Source organism: Phoxinus phoxinus (genome assembly GCF_949152265.1).
Source record: "Phoxinus phoxinus genome assembly, chromosome: 13".
NCBI classification, from domain to species: Eukaryota; Metazoa; Chordata; class Actinopteri; order Cypriniformes; family Leuciscidae; genus Phoxinus; species Phoxinus phoxinus.
Window position 1 is genome coordinate 26,304,251 of NC_136888.1, and position 20,047 is coordinate 26,324,297.

The 20,047-nt window shown below is 36.2% G+C and overlaps 1 protein-coding gene across 2 annotated transcripts; it reads left to right on the forward strand.

Moving 5' to 3' along the window:
• Window positions 1–184: 184 nt before the first annotated feature.
• xdh (xanthine dehydrogenase) lies at window positions 185–19,573 on the forward strand. 2 transcript variants are annotated; one of them, XM_079632858.1, is made up of 36 exons: window positions 185–326; window positions 470–527; window positions 1,547–1,643; window positions 2,498–2,606; window positions 2,755–2,881; window positions 2,985–3,046; window positions 3,472–3,549; window positions 3,942–4,037; window positions 4,137–4,278; window positions 4,782–4,874; window positions 5,078–5,229; window positions 5,657–5,750; window positions 6,235–6,344; window positions 6,774–6,958; window positions 7,065–7,239; window positions 8,162–8,251; window positions 9,089–9,258; window positions 9,478–9,604; window positions 10,849–10,971; window positions 12,047–12,143; window positions 12,720–12,844; window positions 13,380–13,513; window positions 13,622–13,709; window positions 13,791–13,877; window positions 13,986–14,177; window positions 14,252–14,397; window positions 15,227–15,308; window positions 15,400–15,495; window positions 15,624–15,752; window positions 16,163–16,237; window positions 16,321–16,373; window positions 16,525–16,639; window positions 16,769–16,834; window positions 16,918–17,106; window positions 17,190–17,357; window positions 18,012–19,573. In XM_079632858.1, the coding sequence occupies exons 1-36, from the start codon at window positions 258–260 to the stop codon at window positions 18,060–18,062; spliced, it is 4,050 nt and encodes a 1,349-aa protein (XP_079488984.1). In that variant the 5' UTR covers window positions 185–257; the 3' UTR covers window positions 18,063–19,573. The 2 variants fall into 2 exon arrangements, with proteins under 2 accessions (XP_079488984.1, XP_079488985.1); XM_079632859.1 differs by lacking the exons at window positions 185–326; window positions 1,547–1,643 and having other exon boundaries at window positions 495–527; window positions 18,012–19,571.
• The last annotated feature ends 474 nt before the right edge of the window (window positions 19,574–20,047 follow it).

Genomic DNA, 20,047 nt, shown 5'->3' on the forward strand with positions numbered 1-20,047 from the left:
ATTGAACTTACTCAAGGTTTCACAAATTAAACGTAAAGTAATCGATTTTCTTGACTACTTGTGAGCTGAAACAAAGTTTTTTTTTTTTTGTTTTTTTTTTAACCAACCTTCCCAAATGTGATTCTCCATTCATGAAAATCATGTATTGATAAGAATCTGGTCACGTGTCGCAGCGCTCATAGTTCGTCAGCTCACTTACAGTGACAGACAGCAGCGCTCATCTCACGGATTTGATCTCAGGATACTGGGGGAACGCAATGGAAGAGATTAAGATTAAATCACACTCTTCAGGGGATGACCTCGTTTTCTTCGTTAATGGAAAAAAGGTAATTGGAGTAATGAATAATTACATTGTTTAATGTGTTTCATTAAACTACGTGTTTCAACTTTTTTTGCTTCTGTTTCCCCCCCTGGGTTAAGTTGTTAGCCAGTATGCCCAAACGTGTTTTCCACAATTAATTCTGTGCAGATCACTGAGAAGAACGCAGAGCCTGAGATAACCCTCTTGACATATTTAAGGAGAAGCTGTATCCTTTTGATCTGTTGCTCTACTGAACAGTCTCGTGTGTTGAAACTGAAAGCTTTTTGTCCTCTAAAAAAAAGTTACATTATTAGACCATAACCCCAGCATTTACGAGACACTGATATTTCTGTCTTCTGAGTTATGTTTTTGGTTAAACTGAATTGTTTGCTGCCTGCTTGGGTTTGGGTTCCTCATGAGGTTTGCTCACATCCCAGTCGTCAACAGTGTATTTCTTTACATCACTTTCATTTTGTTGTCTTTGCTCATGAAAAGTGCTGATCTGTTTCTATATGTGATCAAGCCTCTCTTATTCTTATTTATATACAGTAGTATGATTGTCTAAAATACTTCAATGATATAACTTTGAGATAAATGTAATAAATTAACAGTTGTGGAGAATTTTGTTGATTTTATTCCCCCTGCATTTTGGTAAAAAACTCCTCAATTTGAATATTACAGAATATTAATCAATTAGATTGTACACCAAAGTACTTGATAGAGTCAAATCAGGTACACTGTAAAAAAAAAAAAATGAGTTGCTGCCTATTTTATTTTTATTTTAAGTACAAGCAACTTGGATGTTTAAGTCATTTCATCTTAAATTGTATTTAACTGACTTAAAAAAAAATAGTTGAATCTTGTATAACAAAAAAAAGTTAAAAATTACTTATTTTGATTAGTTAAAGCAATGTAAAAACAAATGTTGTCATAACTTGTGGATCATACATTTTTACAGTGTAGAAATAATCTGTAACAATTTTAGCATAACATAATTTTTTAGCATTAATCTGGTTAATTTTTGTTAACTTCATCAATCATTTACATGACACCACTACTGATACAAGTGAGATTTATTGATCCAAACATGTTATTTTGGATTAAAGAGACTGCCATCTTATTGACCTTGTTGTACATTACCAACATTTTATTATAGTAATTTTGTATTATTTATTTAGCACTCTGATTTGGCAAGATTGTTGTTTTTTTCAGTGTGACTGTTTTCCTTAGTGTTGATGCTTGCAGTGGGTCTGACAGGAACCAAACTGGGATGTGCTGAAGGAGGTTGTGGAGCCTGCACTGTAATGGTGTCCAAATATCATCCACACCAAAACCGGATTATGTATCTTTTTGATGTACTCTGTGGTAGATTTTTCCCCACGCACCTGACTTAGGTTGAACCAGTGTTCCTGACACCTGAAAATATTATACTCCGTTGAGTTCACCTCTGACCGCTTGGGTTGACGACACCTAGTAGCTATTCTGACCGCACAAAATACATAATAATTATAGTTAGCTGACCGCAATCTAACACAGTCGAACGACTTCTTGTTCCGTTCGAACACACTATCACTTGGGAATAAAAGTAAGATCTCTAGTGTTTCGCTAAATAACTTGTTCCACTAACTAACTAACTTGACTCCAGACAATGCCTTTGCATATGCTTTAATCACGGCCGGGGGATCTCAGACAAATATCAGAGAGAATCCCACCAGCAAAAAGAATACAACAGTTTTTATAGAGCATGGCAAAAATTAATGATACTTTACAGAATTTCCCTACAATTTGATTGGTTCTTCATATGCAAAACCCTTCTGTTACTAGGTAGTAGCAAACTTAGATCTCAAATTATAAAAAAATGGAAAAAGTTGATTACTCAATATGTCATAACTCATGAGACTATTCCAGAAAGTATATTTTTGCTTTTGTCTGGTCAGCATCTCAGAATTTTTTTCTCAGAAAAAGTACATTTTGTTAAAGTGTTTAGAATGTTAGGCCTAAAAGAGAAGTAAGTTTAGATGTTAGAATTATGATTAGCTAAATAAATCCGTCACAACTCCCATCTTGCAATAAAGTGCATTGATGTCCTTAAAGTCTTTAACAGATTCATGATGATAGCTGTTAACCATTTAAATACAATTGTTAAATGATTCTGAAACGTATGCCAGAGTTACGTCCTTAATGACACTCTTTAAGTCACTATGCGGTTAATGCCTGTTTGGCTCCTCTATGCTCTTTGCATCACTGTGCAATAACAACCGTGGAGGGCATCGGCAGTGTGGCAAGCAAACTCCATCCTGTACAGGTCTCAATTTTTATCAAGTCAGATTACTTAACATTATAACCATTTCCATTACAGTTTCAACATTATCTGCATCACTTGATATATTACTTTCTGCTCGTTTGTAGTGTAGAATCTCTGACAACAATAATCTTTTTTTTTTTTTATCCAGGAGCGAATTGCAAAGACGCATGGGTCACAGTGTGGGTTCTGCACGCCAGGAATTGTGATGTCTATGTACGCTCTTTTAAGAAACAACGCTCAACCCACCATGCATGACATTCAGGAGGCCTTTCAAGGTATGTTAATAGTCATAACTTGTGCATTTTGTTCACTTTTATCCCTTAAGGTAATATCTTTTTTAAAATAAATCTTTTTGCTTTTAAAATCGGTTGCACACAGGCAATTTATGTCGCTGTACTGGGTACAGACCTATTCTGGAAGGCTACAGGACATTCACAAAGGTACAATTATATATATAATAGTTTGTGAGAGTAAGTGGGAGTTTATGGGTGTACACTAAAAAAAATGATATGATCAGTAAGCTATGATGGTGTATGTTTTAAATTGCTTTTACTCATCAAAATATATTTTTTTATAAGTTGTACAAGATTCAACTAATTTTCAGTTTAATGTAATTTAAGTTGAAATTACTTAAACATTCATGTTGATTGTACTTTTTTGTTGAACACAAAAAAAGATATTTTAAAGAATGTTGCTAACCAAACAGTTGACGGTAGCCATTCATATGGCTACCAAGTCAATGGCTACCATCATCTTGGCTTATTAGAAGTACAATATTAATATTTCCTGGTAGTCTGAGCTGATATATTGCTGTAAAATAAACAGGCAATATCTTTTGTTTAATATCTGCCTATTTTAATTTCAGGATGGAGGATGTTGTGGTGGGAAAGGACAAACGAATGGCTGCTGTATGACTAATGGAAACACACAAGAGCATGTCAATGTGAGTAGAGCAGACATCCAGACACTATGCTCTATTTTCTCTGAGCACAAGCACGTTTTTGTCCTTAAGTCTTTCCATTTATGATAAACCTATAGCATAGTTGGATATGAAATCAATGACATGGCAGCTATTGCATTCTCATTGGAAACCAGTCACATGTTTGAACTGACACTCATAAGCATGTGAGGTCAAATCTACAACTGTGAAACAAACAGACACTTCAAGATCACTGTTTCACAATCACAGCATTACATATCAGTGCTAAATGTTATCTAAGGTCTTTTCATCTGCATAAAGGTATACATTATATAACTCTGTTAGGGATCTGAGTGGTGCCAGTTGCCCGTTTGTACTTTTACAAATATTTTTGACATTTCTTTCTCTATTTTTAGGACAATTCAACACTTTCTGCTCAGAAATTGTATGACGAATCAGAGTTTATGCCACTGGACCCGACACAAGAGATCATTTTCCCGCCTGAGCTCATGGTGTGTATAAAATAAGTTTGATTGACCATCATAGTAAAATGGCTGATTACTGCATTAAATGGATGCATCAACAGTTTAAGTTATATTTGTGCTCTACAGAGTCTGAGTAAACAGCCCCACAGAGAGCTGAGGTTTATTGGGGAAAGAGTGTCTTGGATTCAACCCAGCTCCCTTAAAGAACTCCTCGAGCTGAAGGCGACCTATCCAAACGCTAAACTAGTGGTTGGGAACACAGAAGTTGGTGAGGCCCACATACATTAAGAATATTAATATGAAAATAGCATAAATTATACAGTTAGTTCCGGTCCTTGAATTAGATTTTTTCTAATAGTATGAATGTAATCTGGATGTACTATATTCGTCGTGTTATCATTGATATGTGACCTACAGTGTCAGTTGCGTCGCTTCACTCCCATTCACAACTCCTCTTCCGTAGCCTCAAGTGTCCATCAGATCCACGCTTCAAAATCTAGCTAGAAATATGTCCAGAAACCATTCTTTCTGCATGTTACATTGTTATGCCAGTATGTGGCGACCAGTAACTGTATTTAATAGGTAGTCATTTAATCATTCACTCAACTGTTTTGTACAAAATGTTGATTTATTCAGGAATAAAACTTAATTATTCACTCAACCACAAGGCAAGGCAAACATACACCCATTTTTTCTTTGTGCAGTACTCAAAGAACTCAATGCAAAACATTATGGGATCGAGTTTTTAATTGTTTTGAGTCTCTGTTCTAGGCATTGAGATGAAGTTCAAAAACCTTCTTTACCCTGTGATTCTGGCACCGGCTTGCATCCCAGAACTGAACAAAATCCAACACACTCAGGATGGTAAGAATCATATACGTAATGGAAAGCTGTCAATGTGTGTTGTTCGATAATTTGAAGCAAATATTATTTGTCAATACAATACATTAAGACCTTATAGAGTCAGAACTGTATCTGTCTTCAATCTAGTCTTCAGTGGCATTCACTGCTTAGGTTAATTGATAGTTGGCGGTTAATCTCGGCTGTAACAAGCATGTGCTTCACAGGCATCCAGGTTGGCGCATCAGTGACGTTGACTGTGTTGGGGGATGTGTTGCATTCAGCGGTGAAGAAGCTGCCCGCTCAACAGACGGAGATCTTTAAGGCTGTTCTTGAGCAGTTGCGCTGGTTTGCAGGACAGCAGATCCGAAATGTTGCGGTATGTCATGTTCCTGAAAACAAAAAGTGACACAGCGTTGGTTACACTTTATTTTGATGGTTTCCTTTAGACATTCTGTTGACTGTAAGTAACATTGCACCTTCATTTCAAATAACTGATTCGAGTATTACTTGATTATTAGGAGACTGTTAGGGGTGGGGTTAGGGTTAGTAGAATAAGGTGTATGTACTTGCAAAGTCAGTAGAATGTCTGTTGGGGAACCATCAAAACAAAGTGTTGACAATGTGCTTTATACAAAAGTTACTTAATGACTGTTTAACTTAATTAAATGCCTAACTTGAACAATAAAACATAAATGATTATGAATGTCACATGGTTGATAAATCATGTTTTAATCATCCAACCTGCGATTTAAAGTGATCAATGATTAATTTCAGTTTCTTAAATATCATGTTAATGCTTTCAGGCTGTTGGTGGCAATATTATGACAGCGAGTCCCATTTCAGACCTCAACCCTGTGTTTATGGCAGCTGGCTGCAAACTCACGGTGATGGCCAAAGGTACAGTACACCCCCCGATCGAGGATCAAAGGTTGTAAATGTTCATGATCTGATACAGAATACAGAGAACAGAGAAAACATTCAGAGCCAGTCTATGGAAATATGCTATTCCACTCATTTTACATGCATTCCGGCTGGAGTCTGAATGTTATGGTGGTAATTACTGTTGTAGCCAATAGCAATTCTACAGGAAATTAGAGATACTGTCAAAAATGTACAGTTTCCCAATGTTTGGCAGCTTATTGAATGATTGTGGTACATAGGGCAGGGGTCAAGGATACTGGAAGCTAAATAGGACTTTCACAGTACAGTCTAGTTTATGTGTAACTGTACTGTAGGGTGTTGACCTTGTATGTTTTCTTGACATAGTCTCCATGTTCTTTGTTCTACAGATTTTATGATAGCAAAAATACATTTTTGTATGAATTTAACTTTTAATGCATGTTTTAAAAATTCTATAAAAATCTTTTTCTGATGTTTTAAGGGGAGAAACGTGTTCTTGAAATGGATGACAAGTTCTTTCCTGGTTATAGGAAGACCGCTTTGAAGCCAGAGGAGATTCTGTTGTCCATTGAGATTCCATACACAAAAAAGGTCTGCAGATTCTTTTCAAAATAAACGTTTTAATTGAAAGTATGATCATTTTGCCATCTATTACTCACCCTGATGTTGTTCCGAACCCATATGATGTTCTATCCTCTGTGGAAAACAAAAGAGATTTTGAAGAATCATGGCTACTCTATTACATATAATGAAAATGAATGCTGATCTGGACTGTCGAGCTTCAAAATTGGTCAATATGACTCGTTCGCTATATTGGAAGTCTTCTGAATTCACACCAGGGCTTTGTGTGAGGAAAGCCATTTACGTTTAGAATCTTTCCATAATTCTTGTATTTTCTTTAACTCTTCTCCTTTTGTGTTCAGCTGAAAAAGAGAAAGTTATACTGGTTTGGAAAGACATATTGATATTGATGTCGGTATCTCAGTAATGAATCAGTCATTCTTTCAATTCATTTTTTAGGGCCAGTACTTCTCATCCTTCAAACAGTCCCCTCGCAAGGAGGATGACATCTCCATTGTCACATGCGGGATGAATGTATTCTTCAAGGAGCAATCCAATGTGGTGGAGAGTATCCGGATAAGCTATGGAGGAATGGCCCCTGTGACTGTCCTTGCCACGGCCACATGCAACAGGTTGCTCAACAGGTAAAAGTTGGCACATTTTTAAAATTAGTTTCTGACATTCAGCCTCATTCCTGAATCATGAGCAGAATGACTGCATCAGTTTCACAGAATTGTTATTTGATTGCAGGCAATGGAACGAGGAGCTTCTAGAGGAAGCCTGCTCCTCATTGGCTGAGGAGATGAGTCTGTCTCCCTCAGCTCCTGGTGGGATGGTGACATACAGGCGCACATTGACTATCAGCCTCTTCTACAAGTTCTTCCTCACTGTCCAGCACAAACTGGCTCTGAACCTGCAGACGGAGGTTTTTTTGTTTGTTTTTTGCACACTTACACAATCAAGTGTTTGACAAATTCCAAAACAGAAGTAATTTAAAGTTATATTTTGTGCTTTTTTATGCCATTATTGGATAGGACAGTGTAGAGATCAGACAGGAAAGCAAAGGGTGGAGAGAGGGGAATATGATCGTACAGTACTCTATATTAGTCGGAGTGCTGCCCACAAGGCTATTGGCTCCCACGTAATTTTAATAAATGACTAAATAAATCAATAATTTAAATACAAATTGCTGTCAATCGACAAAACAACAACAACAAATTAATCTTAAATTCTTTCTGCAGTTAATAGCGATTAATCGTTCCTAACATTCAAAGAATAATTATAATGATATATTTCATATTGAAATGTAGAAACAACATAAAGATGGTATATTTTAAATGTTTACTTAATGACTTCTCCTTACTCAATATGAATGAAGGCCACTATCACAGATACCAATACAGCTACTGATGAAATGGATTTTTCTGTCAATGAAATTAGTAATTATAGCTAGTGCCTATATATATATCTAAATCTAAATCTTATTAAAGCTACAAAAGTGAATCAGTAAAGAGCTGTGAGTTATTTTATTTTTGTCTTTTGTTGTTTGATTAACATTAATGACAGACAGCAGCAGGAATATTAGGCTGCGGTGACTTTAAGACCTGACACAAATGACCCGGATCTGTCATGCATTTGATGTTCTCACAACTCTTTGTGGTCGTTTAAGAAGCTGCAAGAGGGAGGGGAAGTTTTGGTTAAAGATTGGGAGGGCACATGATTAAAATAAATAAATAATGATGTGCACGGATAAATCATTTATAATAAATTCTGTAATATTCCATAAAAAACAAGAATTGTCCATTTTGATTTCATGGTGACTTTAATTGTAATCTGTGTCTCTACAGGGTCTGACTGTGGAAGACATCCGACCTGAGTATGCTACTGCTACTGAGCTCTTCCAGTTGGACTCACCATCCAGTGTACAGCTCTACCAGGTACATATAAATAAAGCTTTGGCAGCTTTATCTGTGTATTGTTTTGGCAGATTGCTTAAAGGAGAACTCCGGTCAATTTTACCATTTAACAATTTTAACATTTTTAACATTTAACATGTAAATTTGGAGTGCTGTCAATACAGAGAACAACGACAAAAAAAGTGTTGCCTACACCGTGTTATCCTCTTTTTAAAATTTGCACCCTGTTGACTTCAATGGGGCAAGTTTTAAACCTGCTTTTAGCCTCTTAACATCCTTAATGTTTAATTAGATGATTCCTTCAGAGTGAACACGAGTGAATCTGACTGCAGTAGATGTGAAAGATATGAATAAAAATGATGTTATTTCAGCCAGCGCAAATACCTGTATTTACATCCTGTTTTCGGTCGAAGTCCAAAGTAGTCGATTGTCGAGTTCACACGCATAGGTTTAGTTACCTATGATCACGCGCGTGAATTTAGCAATTGACTACTTTGGACTTCGACCGAAAACAGGATGTAAATACAGGTATTTGCGCTGGCTGAAATAACATCATTTTTATTCATATCTTTCACATCTACTGCAGTCAGATTCACCCTTGTTCACTCTAAAAGAATCACTCACATGGCTAGGCACTTGTAATGAAACATTAAGGATGTTAAGAGGCTAAAAGCAGGTTTAAAACTTGCCCCATTGAAGTCAACAGGGTGCAAATTTTAAAAAGAGGATAACACGGTGTAGGCAACACAGATTTTTGTCGTTGTTCTCTGTATTGACAGCACTCCAAATTTACAAAAAAATGAGCTCAATGTTAAAATTGACCGGAGTTCTCCTTTAACTTTATTTCTTTGTTTGCAGGCAGTTCCCCCTGGTCTTAACAGTGATGATGTAGTGGGGCAGCCGATCATGCACCTCTCCGCTCTTAAGCAGGCCACAGGAGAAGCGGTCTACTGTGACGACATACCCTGTTATGAAAATGAGCTCCATTTGGCTTTGGTCACAAGCACTAAAGCTCATGCCCTCATAAAGTTAGTTGGAAAAAGGACACACGTCATGTTTTGGAATGATTTAATATTGAGTTAAAACCATCTATATGACTTCTCACATGCACAGTGCTGATGTTAAAGAGAGCCTACGTTGTTTTTATGAACCTCATGTCGTAAAAAGGTTAAGTTCTGAGATTGTTGTGATCTGAGACAATCTTTATCCAAGATTGTTAACTACATGTGCACCTTTTTTTCTTGTAGGTCAATTGACACCTCTGATGCAATAGCGGTTCCTGGAGTGGTTGCATTTATCTCTGCCAAAGACATTCCAGGAAGTAACGTGACAGGACCTATCGTCTATGACGAGACCGTTTTTGCAGATGTTAAGGTGGATTCATCTATATTTTAGTGCATTTTCTGTGCAATATTTCTAATGTGAGACGTATTAAATCGATTATGACAGTGTTTGCCTTTTATATAGAAGTCTGTTGTTAGTCATGATGCAGAGTAAATCAGGGATTAGGCCACCTAGACAATGGCTTTTACATTTCCCTTGCAAAACTGAGTGTATCATTGGGAAGTTGTAGTAAATTACGCCATGCACATGTGACAGACGTACAGTATAGTAGATGGATCCCCGTGCAAAATGTTTCTCACATGCATCTCATTTGATTGCAGACTGGGTTTGGCTATTGTATGATCAAGCATTTTTTAACGGCATAATCATTTATATTTGCAGTTACACTTTGACGTGTTCTTTAATGGTTAAGCATCTTGGACGTGGTGCAGTAATAAAATGCCAGACATTTGTTGCAAAGACCTTTACCGGCTTATAGTGAAAAACTAAAGTTATTTTTGAGGTAAACTTTTTTTTTTTTTTTAAACAGTCACAATTATGAAAAATGACATTGCAATTGTTATGTTTCACAATTATCTTTTTTTTTTCTACACACTTAATAAGTAATGACTGTAAGGTCGATTATGAATGTAATTTGATACGGATGCCTGATCATGTCCAAACGTGCCGAGGCAGGCACAGTTGCGTTCAGTCGGTGTTTACAGTCAGTGTTTAAAATCTGCTGCAGTCGTTGGAGAGTTTGTAACAGTTTGTAAGTGTGTTCAGTTCAGTCTTATAATATTTCAGCTAGTCATTAAGTGTGTCCCCGGCTTGAGGCGTAAGCGGCCTTCCATACTTGCTTGAATCACTTTTATTTAAAATGTAAATGTCTTTGATATATGTCATTTGACAGTATTATACACTACAGTAAGATTTTTTTTATTTGTACAATTGAAAGAAATTCATACTTTTTATTGAGCAAGGACACATCAAATTGATGAAAAGTGAAAGTAAAGACTTTTTAAACACATTTCTATTTCAAATAACTTCTTTTGATAAAAAAATATGAAGCAGCAATGTTTCTTGAGCAGCAAATCAGCAATATTAGAATGATTTCTGAAGATTGTAATGAGTAATAATGCTGAAAATTCCATCTAAAAACATTTCAAAAATCATACCTGCCCCAAATTTTTTATAGTTAGTGTGTGTTTGATATGTCTTACCAATTATTTGTCACTATTGTTTATTCATGAAGAGTTCATGGTTTTCTTCCCCACATTGATCTTTCATGCTAGGTCACATGTGTTGGACATATAGTGGGGGCCATTGTGGCAGACACACAGGCTCATGCTCAGAGAGCAGCCAAAGCTGTGAAGATCAGCTATGAGGAACTGCAGCCTGTGATTGTCACCATTCAGGTTTGTATTTATGTGTGCACAGACATACAATAGACTTAAAGCGGTGACTTAAAGGGATAGTTCACCCAAAAATGAAAATTCGCCTATGATTTACTCACCCTCAAGTCATCCTAGGTGTATGACAGTCTTCTTTCAGACGAATAGAATCGGAGTTATATTTTAAAAAAATCCTGGCTCTTCCAAGCTTTATAATGGCAGTGAATGGCCGTTTCTGTTTTAAATTCCATTAAAGTGCTCCACATGGTTAGTAAAGGCCTTCTGAAGCGAAGCGATGCGTTTGTGTAAGAAAACTATAAAGTAAAATAACTAGCTTCCGGCCAAATGAACATATGGATTCTACTTAAGCCTACAGTGCAACTTATGCGAGTAATACGACATACTGCTGATATTTACGCTACGCCATGACGCACTACGCTACTGACGTCATAAGTTGCGCATTAGGCGTAAGTAGACTGTGTATGGCCATTTTGGCGGAAGCTAGAATTTTACTTTGCAACATGTTAAATATGAATATCTTTCTAACACAAACGCATCGATTTGCTTCAGAAGGCCTTTATTAACCCCCCAGAGCCGTGTGAAGCACTTTTTATGATGGATAGATTCACTTTTATGGACTTCAAAAAAGAAACAGCCATTCACTGCCATTATAAAGCTTGGAACAGCCAGGATTGTTTTTTATATAACTCCGATTGTATTCGTCTGAAAGAACACCTAGGATGACTTGAGGGTGAGTAAATCATGGGCTCATTTTCATTTTTGGGTGAACTGTCCCTTTAAAGTTGCATATTGAACAAAAGTAAATGTTTACGATTAAATTCTGATAATGGCTACAGAACTACAACTCACTTTTGGTTTTCGACCCAGTCCCACTGATCTACAATATTATTGCAAAACATTTGGTTATGTGATCTGACCTCTCACCATTACTTGGCGCTTTTCCTGCTGTCATCGTTACATAACAGGATTTTTCAAGGTTTTCAGAGCAACAAGCTTGTACAAGTTCAAAAATACACACTACGCATAAAGATAAGCTTGACTGGTTTTCTAACATGTTTGCGCTCACTCTTTCAAACAGGATGCCATTACCAACGAGTCCTTCTATCAGCCGGTGAGAAGTATAGACAGAGGAGATGTTGCACAAGGATTCAAAGACTCAGATCACATACTGCATGGTATAACCATGTTTCTATTTAACCCTAATTCTCCTGTACTTGTAACAAAAGAGTTCCTCACGGGTCAAAATAACCCAAAGCCCTAAAATTTTACTTTTGTTTGTCCCGAAAGCTTATTTAATTTCATTTTGATCATATTTTTTTATATTTTTAATGCATTTTTTTTTTCAACTGTGGATGTGATTGGATATCTGGACTAACCAGCAGACTAATCACATCACAGCATCTCGGGTGTAGTTTATTTTTTCTGAAATGCCTTAGTCAAAGTCTGTCATCAAAATAATTTGGTTTAATGGCCACCCAGAAGCGCCTCACATGATTGTGTTACCAATCATCATCATCTAAAGGCAAAATAACACGACAGCATTTATTGCGTTTTGTCAGCGTGCTCTGAGATGAAAATCCTTTATGATGTAGGAAAAAAGTCAGTTTTTACTACAGATATTTTGGGCCAATTTCCAAGAAAGAAAAAAGTTGGAAACAATGCTTTATTCACAAATCTTTTATGCAATATTCCAATGTATGCGCATTCACAACTTTGTATCTAATATATGACTCCAACTATGTGATCTGCAGGTGAGATGCACATTGGAGGACAGGAACATTTTTATCTGGAGACTAATTGCACACTGGCTCTCCCTCGTGGAGAGGATGGAGAAATGGAGCTGTTTGTTTCCACTCAGGCGGCCACCAAGACTCAAGTAAACATATAAAAATAATTACTTTCTGTAGAGGATTCTCAATCTGAATGACATTCTCAATCTATACAGAATTTGTATGATGGCATAAGACATAAAAATGGTGATGGTAGCTTGACAAAATATTGTCTGAAAGTTTTTTTTATAAAAAAAAAACAATTAATTGAAATCAATAAAACAATAATATTTAATTAATGTTCATTTTTATCTAATAATAAGTTTTATCTAATAATAAAATTATTAATAAATCATATAATTATTATTTATATTGTTATAGTTTAATAATAATCATAAAATAAAACTTAGTTAAATAATAAATAATAGATGGATGGATAGATAGAGAGACAATAGCAGATAGATAGATAGATAGATAGATAGATAGATAGATAGATAGATAGATAGACAGACAGACAGACAGACAGACAGACAGACAGACAGACAGACAGACAGACAGACAGACAGACAGACAGACAGACGTTGCCAAATATAATGTTGATTGTACTGTCCTTATGGAAATGATTTGCTGTGTTTGGCTTAGGCCCTCGTGGCTAAAGCTCTAGGAGTTCCTGCCAACCGGATCGTGTGTCGCGTGAAGAGGATGGGAGGAGGATTTGGAGGGAAAGAGAGTCGGAGCACCATTCTCTCCACAGTGGTTGCTGTTGCCGCGCATACGTATGAAAACTTACAACAAATGAATGTAACAGCGTTGATGTGCCTCATTTTATACAGCCTGTATGTGTCACATTGTGGAAGTTGAAGATATTGTCTTTTTTTTCCAAGTGTCAAGCGACCGGTTCGCTGCATGTTAGATCGCGATGAGGACATGCTGGTCACAGGTGGCCGGCATCCATTCTTAGGTCGTTACAAGGTGAGAAGTGTTGCAAATTAGCCAAATATTGTCCTTGTTAGACTTTTCTCAGACACGATCTCTCTGTAATCGCATGTCTAGGTTGGTTACATGAACAGTGGAAGAGTGATGGCACTTGATGTGACACTCTACAGCAATGCAGGCAATTCACAGGACCTGTCATTGTCAGTGAGTAGGCATCCCAAAGTTTTGAACATCAGTTCCCCCTGGTGGTCAGTGAGACACACTACAAAAAATTCTGACCCTCCAAGCCTAAAATTGTGTCTCAATCCACAGATCTTGGAGAGGGCACTGTTCCACATGGATAACTCCTACAACATTCCTAACATTCGTGGCACAGGCTACATGTGTAAAACCAACCTGCCGTCTAACTCTGCGTTCAGAGGCTTCGGTGGGCCGCAGGGCATGATGATCGCAGAGAGCTGGATGAGTGATGTGGCTTTGAGCTGTGGTCTGCCGGCAGAAGAGGTTCATACTGCAATTCTCTCTCTCTCTCATAGTCCACACAGATCACTTGTAACAGGATCCTTTACTAATTCCAGGTGAGGAAGTTGAACATGTACAAGGAGGGAGATCTCACGCACTTTAATCAACGTCTGGACCAGTTTACCATTCATCGCTGCTGGGAGGAGTGCATGCAGATCTCAGACTTCAGCAAGCGCAAGGACACAGTGGAACAATACAACAGGTCTGAAATACTCATAGATATTAAGCTGAGAGTTTGTGCTGTTTAACGAGACTATGCTATAATGATATTTTGAGATAAGTGTAGTGGAAATTAAATTAAACTGTTTTTGCGGTGCCTTTCTGACATTATAAGATACAAAATAAATTAACTAAATGTAAATAAATTAACTAAAATGTAAATAAATAGTAAAAAAATATATAAATAAACTAAAACATTTACAAATAATACAAATTATGCTGTAAAATGTATAATAATACAATCTATAAATAACTAATGAAAAATAAACAAATTAAATATTTTTTAAATCATATGTCTATCATATTCAATACATTTCAGTGTCAATAGAGCAGCGGCAGACTGTGACGGTCATTTTACTAATTAACTAAAGCTAAAACATTTTTTTTTTAAGAATCATCAGTAAGATCATGTTCGTTACTTGAAATAAAACTACCGCAATATTAGATGACAAACTTAACAAAATTAAAAGAATGATGGGAATGTTGTGTTGGGATATCACTGAAATGAATACGTTTTGTTGAAGTAATAAAACTGAAATAAAAATAAATTAAAGCTAAATAGAATTTACTTGAATCTTGTAAAAATTACTAACTCTTCAAACTAAAAGGAAAACTGAAAAAAAATAAAAATAAATGTTAATTCAAAATATTTATAAATACTATTACAGTATAGTAATAATACTAAACTGACACAGAGCAGCAGATTATGTAATTTTTATGAAGGGATTTTATTTGGATGTTGCTGTAAATATGTTCAGTTCAGGTACTGCCAAGCTTTTTGGGTAAGAACTGTTGTAATCCTTTCATTCAAGGCAGCACCGTTGGACCAAGAGAGGGTTGTCCATCATTCCCACCAAGTTTGGCATCAGCTTCACTGCTGTCTTCCTCAACCAGGTCAGCCCTCTTCCTCTCAGGCTCTAAATCATTCTTAGATTAGAAAGAGGTGATTGGGTATATAAGTATGTGATTTACATTTCTGATTCAGGCAGGAGCATTAGTACTTGTGTATTCAGATGGTTCTGTTCTACTAACTCATGGTGGAACAGAGATGGGGCAGGGCCTGCACACTAAAATGATCCAGGTAACACACACACACACACACACACACACACACACACACACACACACACACACACCCCCACACACACACACACACATATATATATAATGTTGATCAGAGCTTTTTATATTAATCTTAGTTTTGTGCAGGTGGCCAGTAAAACTCTTGGAATCCCCAGCACAAAGATTCACATCACAGAGACCAGCACTAACACAGTTCCCAACACCAGCCCTACGGCCGCCTCTGCCTCCTCAGACCTTAACGGCATGGCCGTCTATGTAAGGCTCATGCACCAGAAATGTTAATTTATGATGCGTTTTACATTGCCTTTCAAAAGTTTGGAGTCAGTATGATTTTATTTTTAAATCTACATTAAATGTATTAAAAGTAACAGTCAAAACTTTTTCAACTTTCTATTAATCGAAGAATCATAAAATCATTAAAAAATCTGAAGGATCATGTGACACTGAAGACTGGAGTAATGATGCTGAAAATTCAACTTTGCAATCACAGTCATTTTAAATTATATTAAAATATAAAGCAATTATTTTCAATTGTGATAATATTTTATAGTATTTTTTTTTTTAGCAAATAAATTCAACCTTGGTGAGGAAGAAACATAAAAAAAAAAATCAAAACAACATTTGTCATAATTAGTAATTCCACGCAAACCTGTAATGTCCCATAGAATGCTTGCCAGACGTTACTACAAAGACTTCAGCCTTACAAAGACAAAAACCCCAAAGGCTGCTGGGAGGATTGGGTCAGTATCTAGTTATTTTAAGTAATTATTTATCAAATGTTTGAATGTATATATTTTTGACATTACCTGTATGTCTATTTCAGGTGAGAGCAGCCTATTTTGACAGAGTAAGCCTGTCTATCAGTGGATTTTACAAGTATGTTAATTTCTTAATATTTTCTTCAGCTAATAAACTCATCGAATTCTAATACATTTCAATAAATTTGATCATTGTCACATTTCACAGTGCTAATCATGTTGGTCCTCATAGAAATGAGAGTTATAATTAATCCGATTATATTTTATAGGACTCCAGATCTTGGCTATGACTTTGACACAAATTCAGGAAGGGCATTTAACTACTTTAGTTATGGCGTGGCCGTCTCAGAGGTGGAGATAGACTGTCTAACTGGCACACACAAGGTAATGCCAATGTTAATTGTGTCTTTATTATGTTCAAATGCCAGTTTTACTGACCACAGGACATCTGGTCTACATAACAAATTACATATTTGAGATGCAGGCTAAAAAGTTAACTCTCTTTCCTGTCAGAATCTTCATACGTCCATAGTCATGGATGTGGGCAAGAGTTTAAATCCAGCATTGGACATTGGACAGGTATTTCATCTCAAATGAATAAAGCAGATCACTCAATTGTCAGTTCATTATGAATATTATCTGATTTATGGCTGCGTGTGCAGGTGGAGGGCGGGTTCATGCAAGGTTTAGGTCTGTTCACGCTAGAGGAACTACGCTACTCTCCTGATGGTTACCTATATACTCGCGGACCTGGCATGTATAAGATTCCCGCATTTGGGGATATTCCAATTGAATTAAAGGTCTCGCTTCTCAGAGACGCTCCCAACGAGAGGGCCATCTTCTCCTCAAAGGTTGGTCGCACCACAACAACCGACTTCACACAGTAAGATCATAGTTTGTGTCTGTTAACCTTTAAGTGTGTGCTTGTGCTCAGGCTGTGGGCGAGCCTCCTCTCTTTCTGGCGGCCTCAGTGTTTTATGCCATTAAAGATGCCATCACTGCTGCCAGGGCTGAGTCTGGCCTGACTGGACCCTTCAGACTGGACAGCCCCGCCACGCCTGAACGGATACGAAATGCCTGTGAGGACAAGTTTACTAAACTGGTATGTAGTAACTTTAATTTCCTCACAGAGCTGCGAATTAAACATGGCATCAAATCTGAACAAGGATCATTTCAGACTGAAGATGAATTCATTATGCCTTCTCAGATCAAGTCGGACAGTACTGTTCAAAAGTTTGGGCTCAGTATGACTTTTTTTTTTGTGACAGAAATGTATGTGTTTTCAGAAAGGATGCATTTACTTGATCAAAAGTGACAGTACAGACATTTACACTGTTACAAAATATTTCTGTCTCAAATAAATACTGTTCTTTTGAACCTTCTATTCATCAACGAACACTGAAAAAACTGTATCACGGATTCCCCAAAAAGCTGTTTTCAAAGTTTACAATGAGCAGCAGATCAGCATATTAAAATGATTTCTGAAGGATCATGTGACACTAAAGAATGGAGGAATGCTAAAAATTGTGCTTTCAACACAGTTATTTTAATTTGTAATAATATTTTATGAGCATAAGAGACTTATTTCAAACACTTAAATATTATGGACAACAAACTTTTGAATAGTAGTATGTATATAAAATATATTTCAAATTAAACTTGATGTGGTTTAATGTTATCAAATGCTTCTGATTGAGCCTAATGAAGTGTTGTTGACAGTTAAATACATGTGTGTTTGTGTGTGTGTTTGTTTTAGTGTCCTCCTGCGGATCCTGGCACCTTTACTCCATGGGCAGTGCATGTGTAAGACACAGCAAACTCAATTTAAAGTCAACATGAAATCAAAATGGACACTATGTACGTTCCCAATGTGGTTCTTAACGTTCTTTGTCTTGTGGATTGATTCATCGGTGCATGTTGTTCCAAAGAAAAAAATTTGTTTGTCTTTGTAATCTTCAAATCAAATTGTTATTGCTTACTGTTCTCCCTGAAACAACTTTACTTTCCTGCTGGCACAGGCTATTGAATTACGTTAACCATTTGCCAAATAACTATTTAAGCATTAAACACTTTCGGTCGACTTTTCACAATCCACTTAATTCCTGATGGATAACTTTAATTCCCATTCACACAGGGGTTGCAAACGGAAATTTATGTTGACTTTAAAAGCTCTCAGCATTCAAAATGCACAATAGTGAACAGACATTAAGTGATGAATGATAACTGCCAAAGAAACGGAACGATTGAGGATTTTTTACTGAGCAGATTATACTGTGGAAAAAAAGCATTTGTGTTTTTATCGCTAGTTTAGCTAGCATTGAACATACTAAAAGTGTAAAAGGTGCAAAAAGTCATTTACATTTCATGTAATCCCATTGTAGAAATACACATTTGTCACCCATTATTATTAATATTTGTTGTTGTTGTTATTGAAATTGTCAAAAAATAGGGGGATAACAAGATAAAGTGAGTTGTCTGGTCATGTGATCTCAACATGATAGAAAAGGGAAACCACTCTCATGTAGAATCAAACAGCTTTTCTAATACACTGGTATTACAGTAACTAATGTGAGTGTACAGTACAGCACAAAAAAATGCTTAGTGCCACTTTAAATACTAATACCACCCATCTAACAAAAATATGTCCCAAGAACTATTTACTAATGTTCCCATTAAGTTCCCAGAAATAAAACTTTAAAACAAAATGTCCAGGTTTTGGATTTAAATGTATTTAAAAAGTTTTTTCTTGGCTATATGAACGTTCTTCACACATTATGAAAATTAAAAATGGTTAATTTTCTGAAATAAGTGGAAGCATTTAAAAATACCTCCAACTAAACCAACTAAACCAAAATGCTCCACGAACAACATATAAATAATGTTTTTCTGCTATGGTTTTGAGAACATTATTAAAGACCAGATATGTTTAAACAAACATTCTATTAATGTTACTGAAGGAACTAAGATAACCTTGCAAAAATGTTAGCTACATAGGAATGCTCACTGTTAGCTGGGTAAATACCAATATGATATAGAATTTGAATTTACTTATGAAAATTGAAATCAATTATGGTTTGTTACAATATAAATAGTAAATTATATGTATGATTCAGGTTAGACTGTTGCCATATTCATTTAATTGAAATAGTCATAATTAGATGATTACTATGCATATTCATATGTATAGGCTCAATGTTGTATCTTGTTCCAAATTATGATTTCTCAAAGATTTAAAAGTTATTGTTGATGAATGATTTATGTATTTGAAAAATGCAAAACACCTCACAATATTAAATAAAAGCATGTTCTGACATACAGTTCTTGTTAAGGCTGATACCTTATTAAGTTTGTTATGGTGTTTGTCAATGAAAAGCTCTCTCCTCTGAGAGTGACCATGTATTCTGAACAATCTTGAGAGATTCTTGACATTCTTTGTGTTCCCTATGACCTCATTCCAATCACTCCATTAGCGGTGGAGTTCTGTGATGGCAGAAGGGGGTGCTTTTGAAAGCCTAATGCAATCACTTCAATCTGTAAGTGTAAAGGTGAGGATTAAACTCAATTTGCATGGAAGAGAGAATGGCTGTTGGCAAAATCACAGGACAAAAGCTTGCCAGATCCACTTGTGTATTTTCATGTTATAATAACATAACAGACTGGAAACCCTTGTTTCTGTTAAAATTCTGGGCTTTCAAGTTTTTCATGAGGTCTGTGGGCATTTGGGCAATCGTTTGCATGTATTTAAAGGGATAGTTCACCCAAAAATGAAAATTGTGTCATCATTCCAAGCCT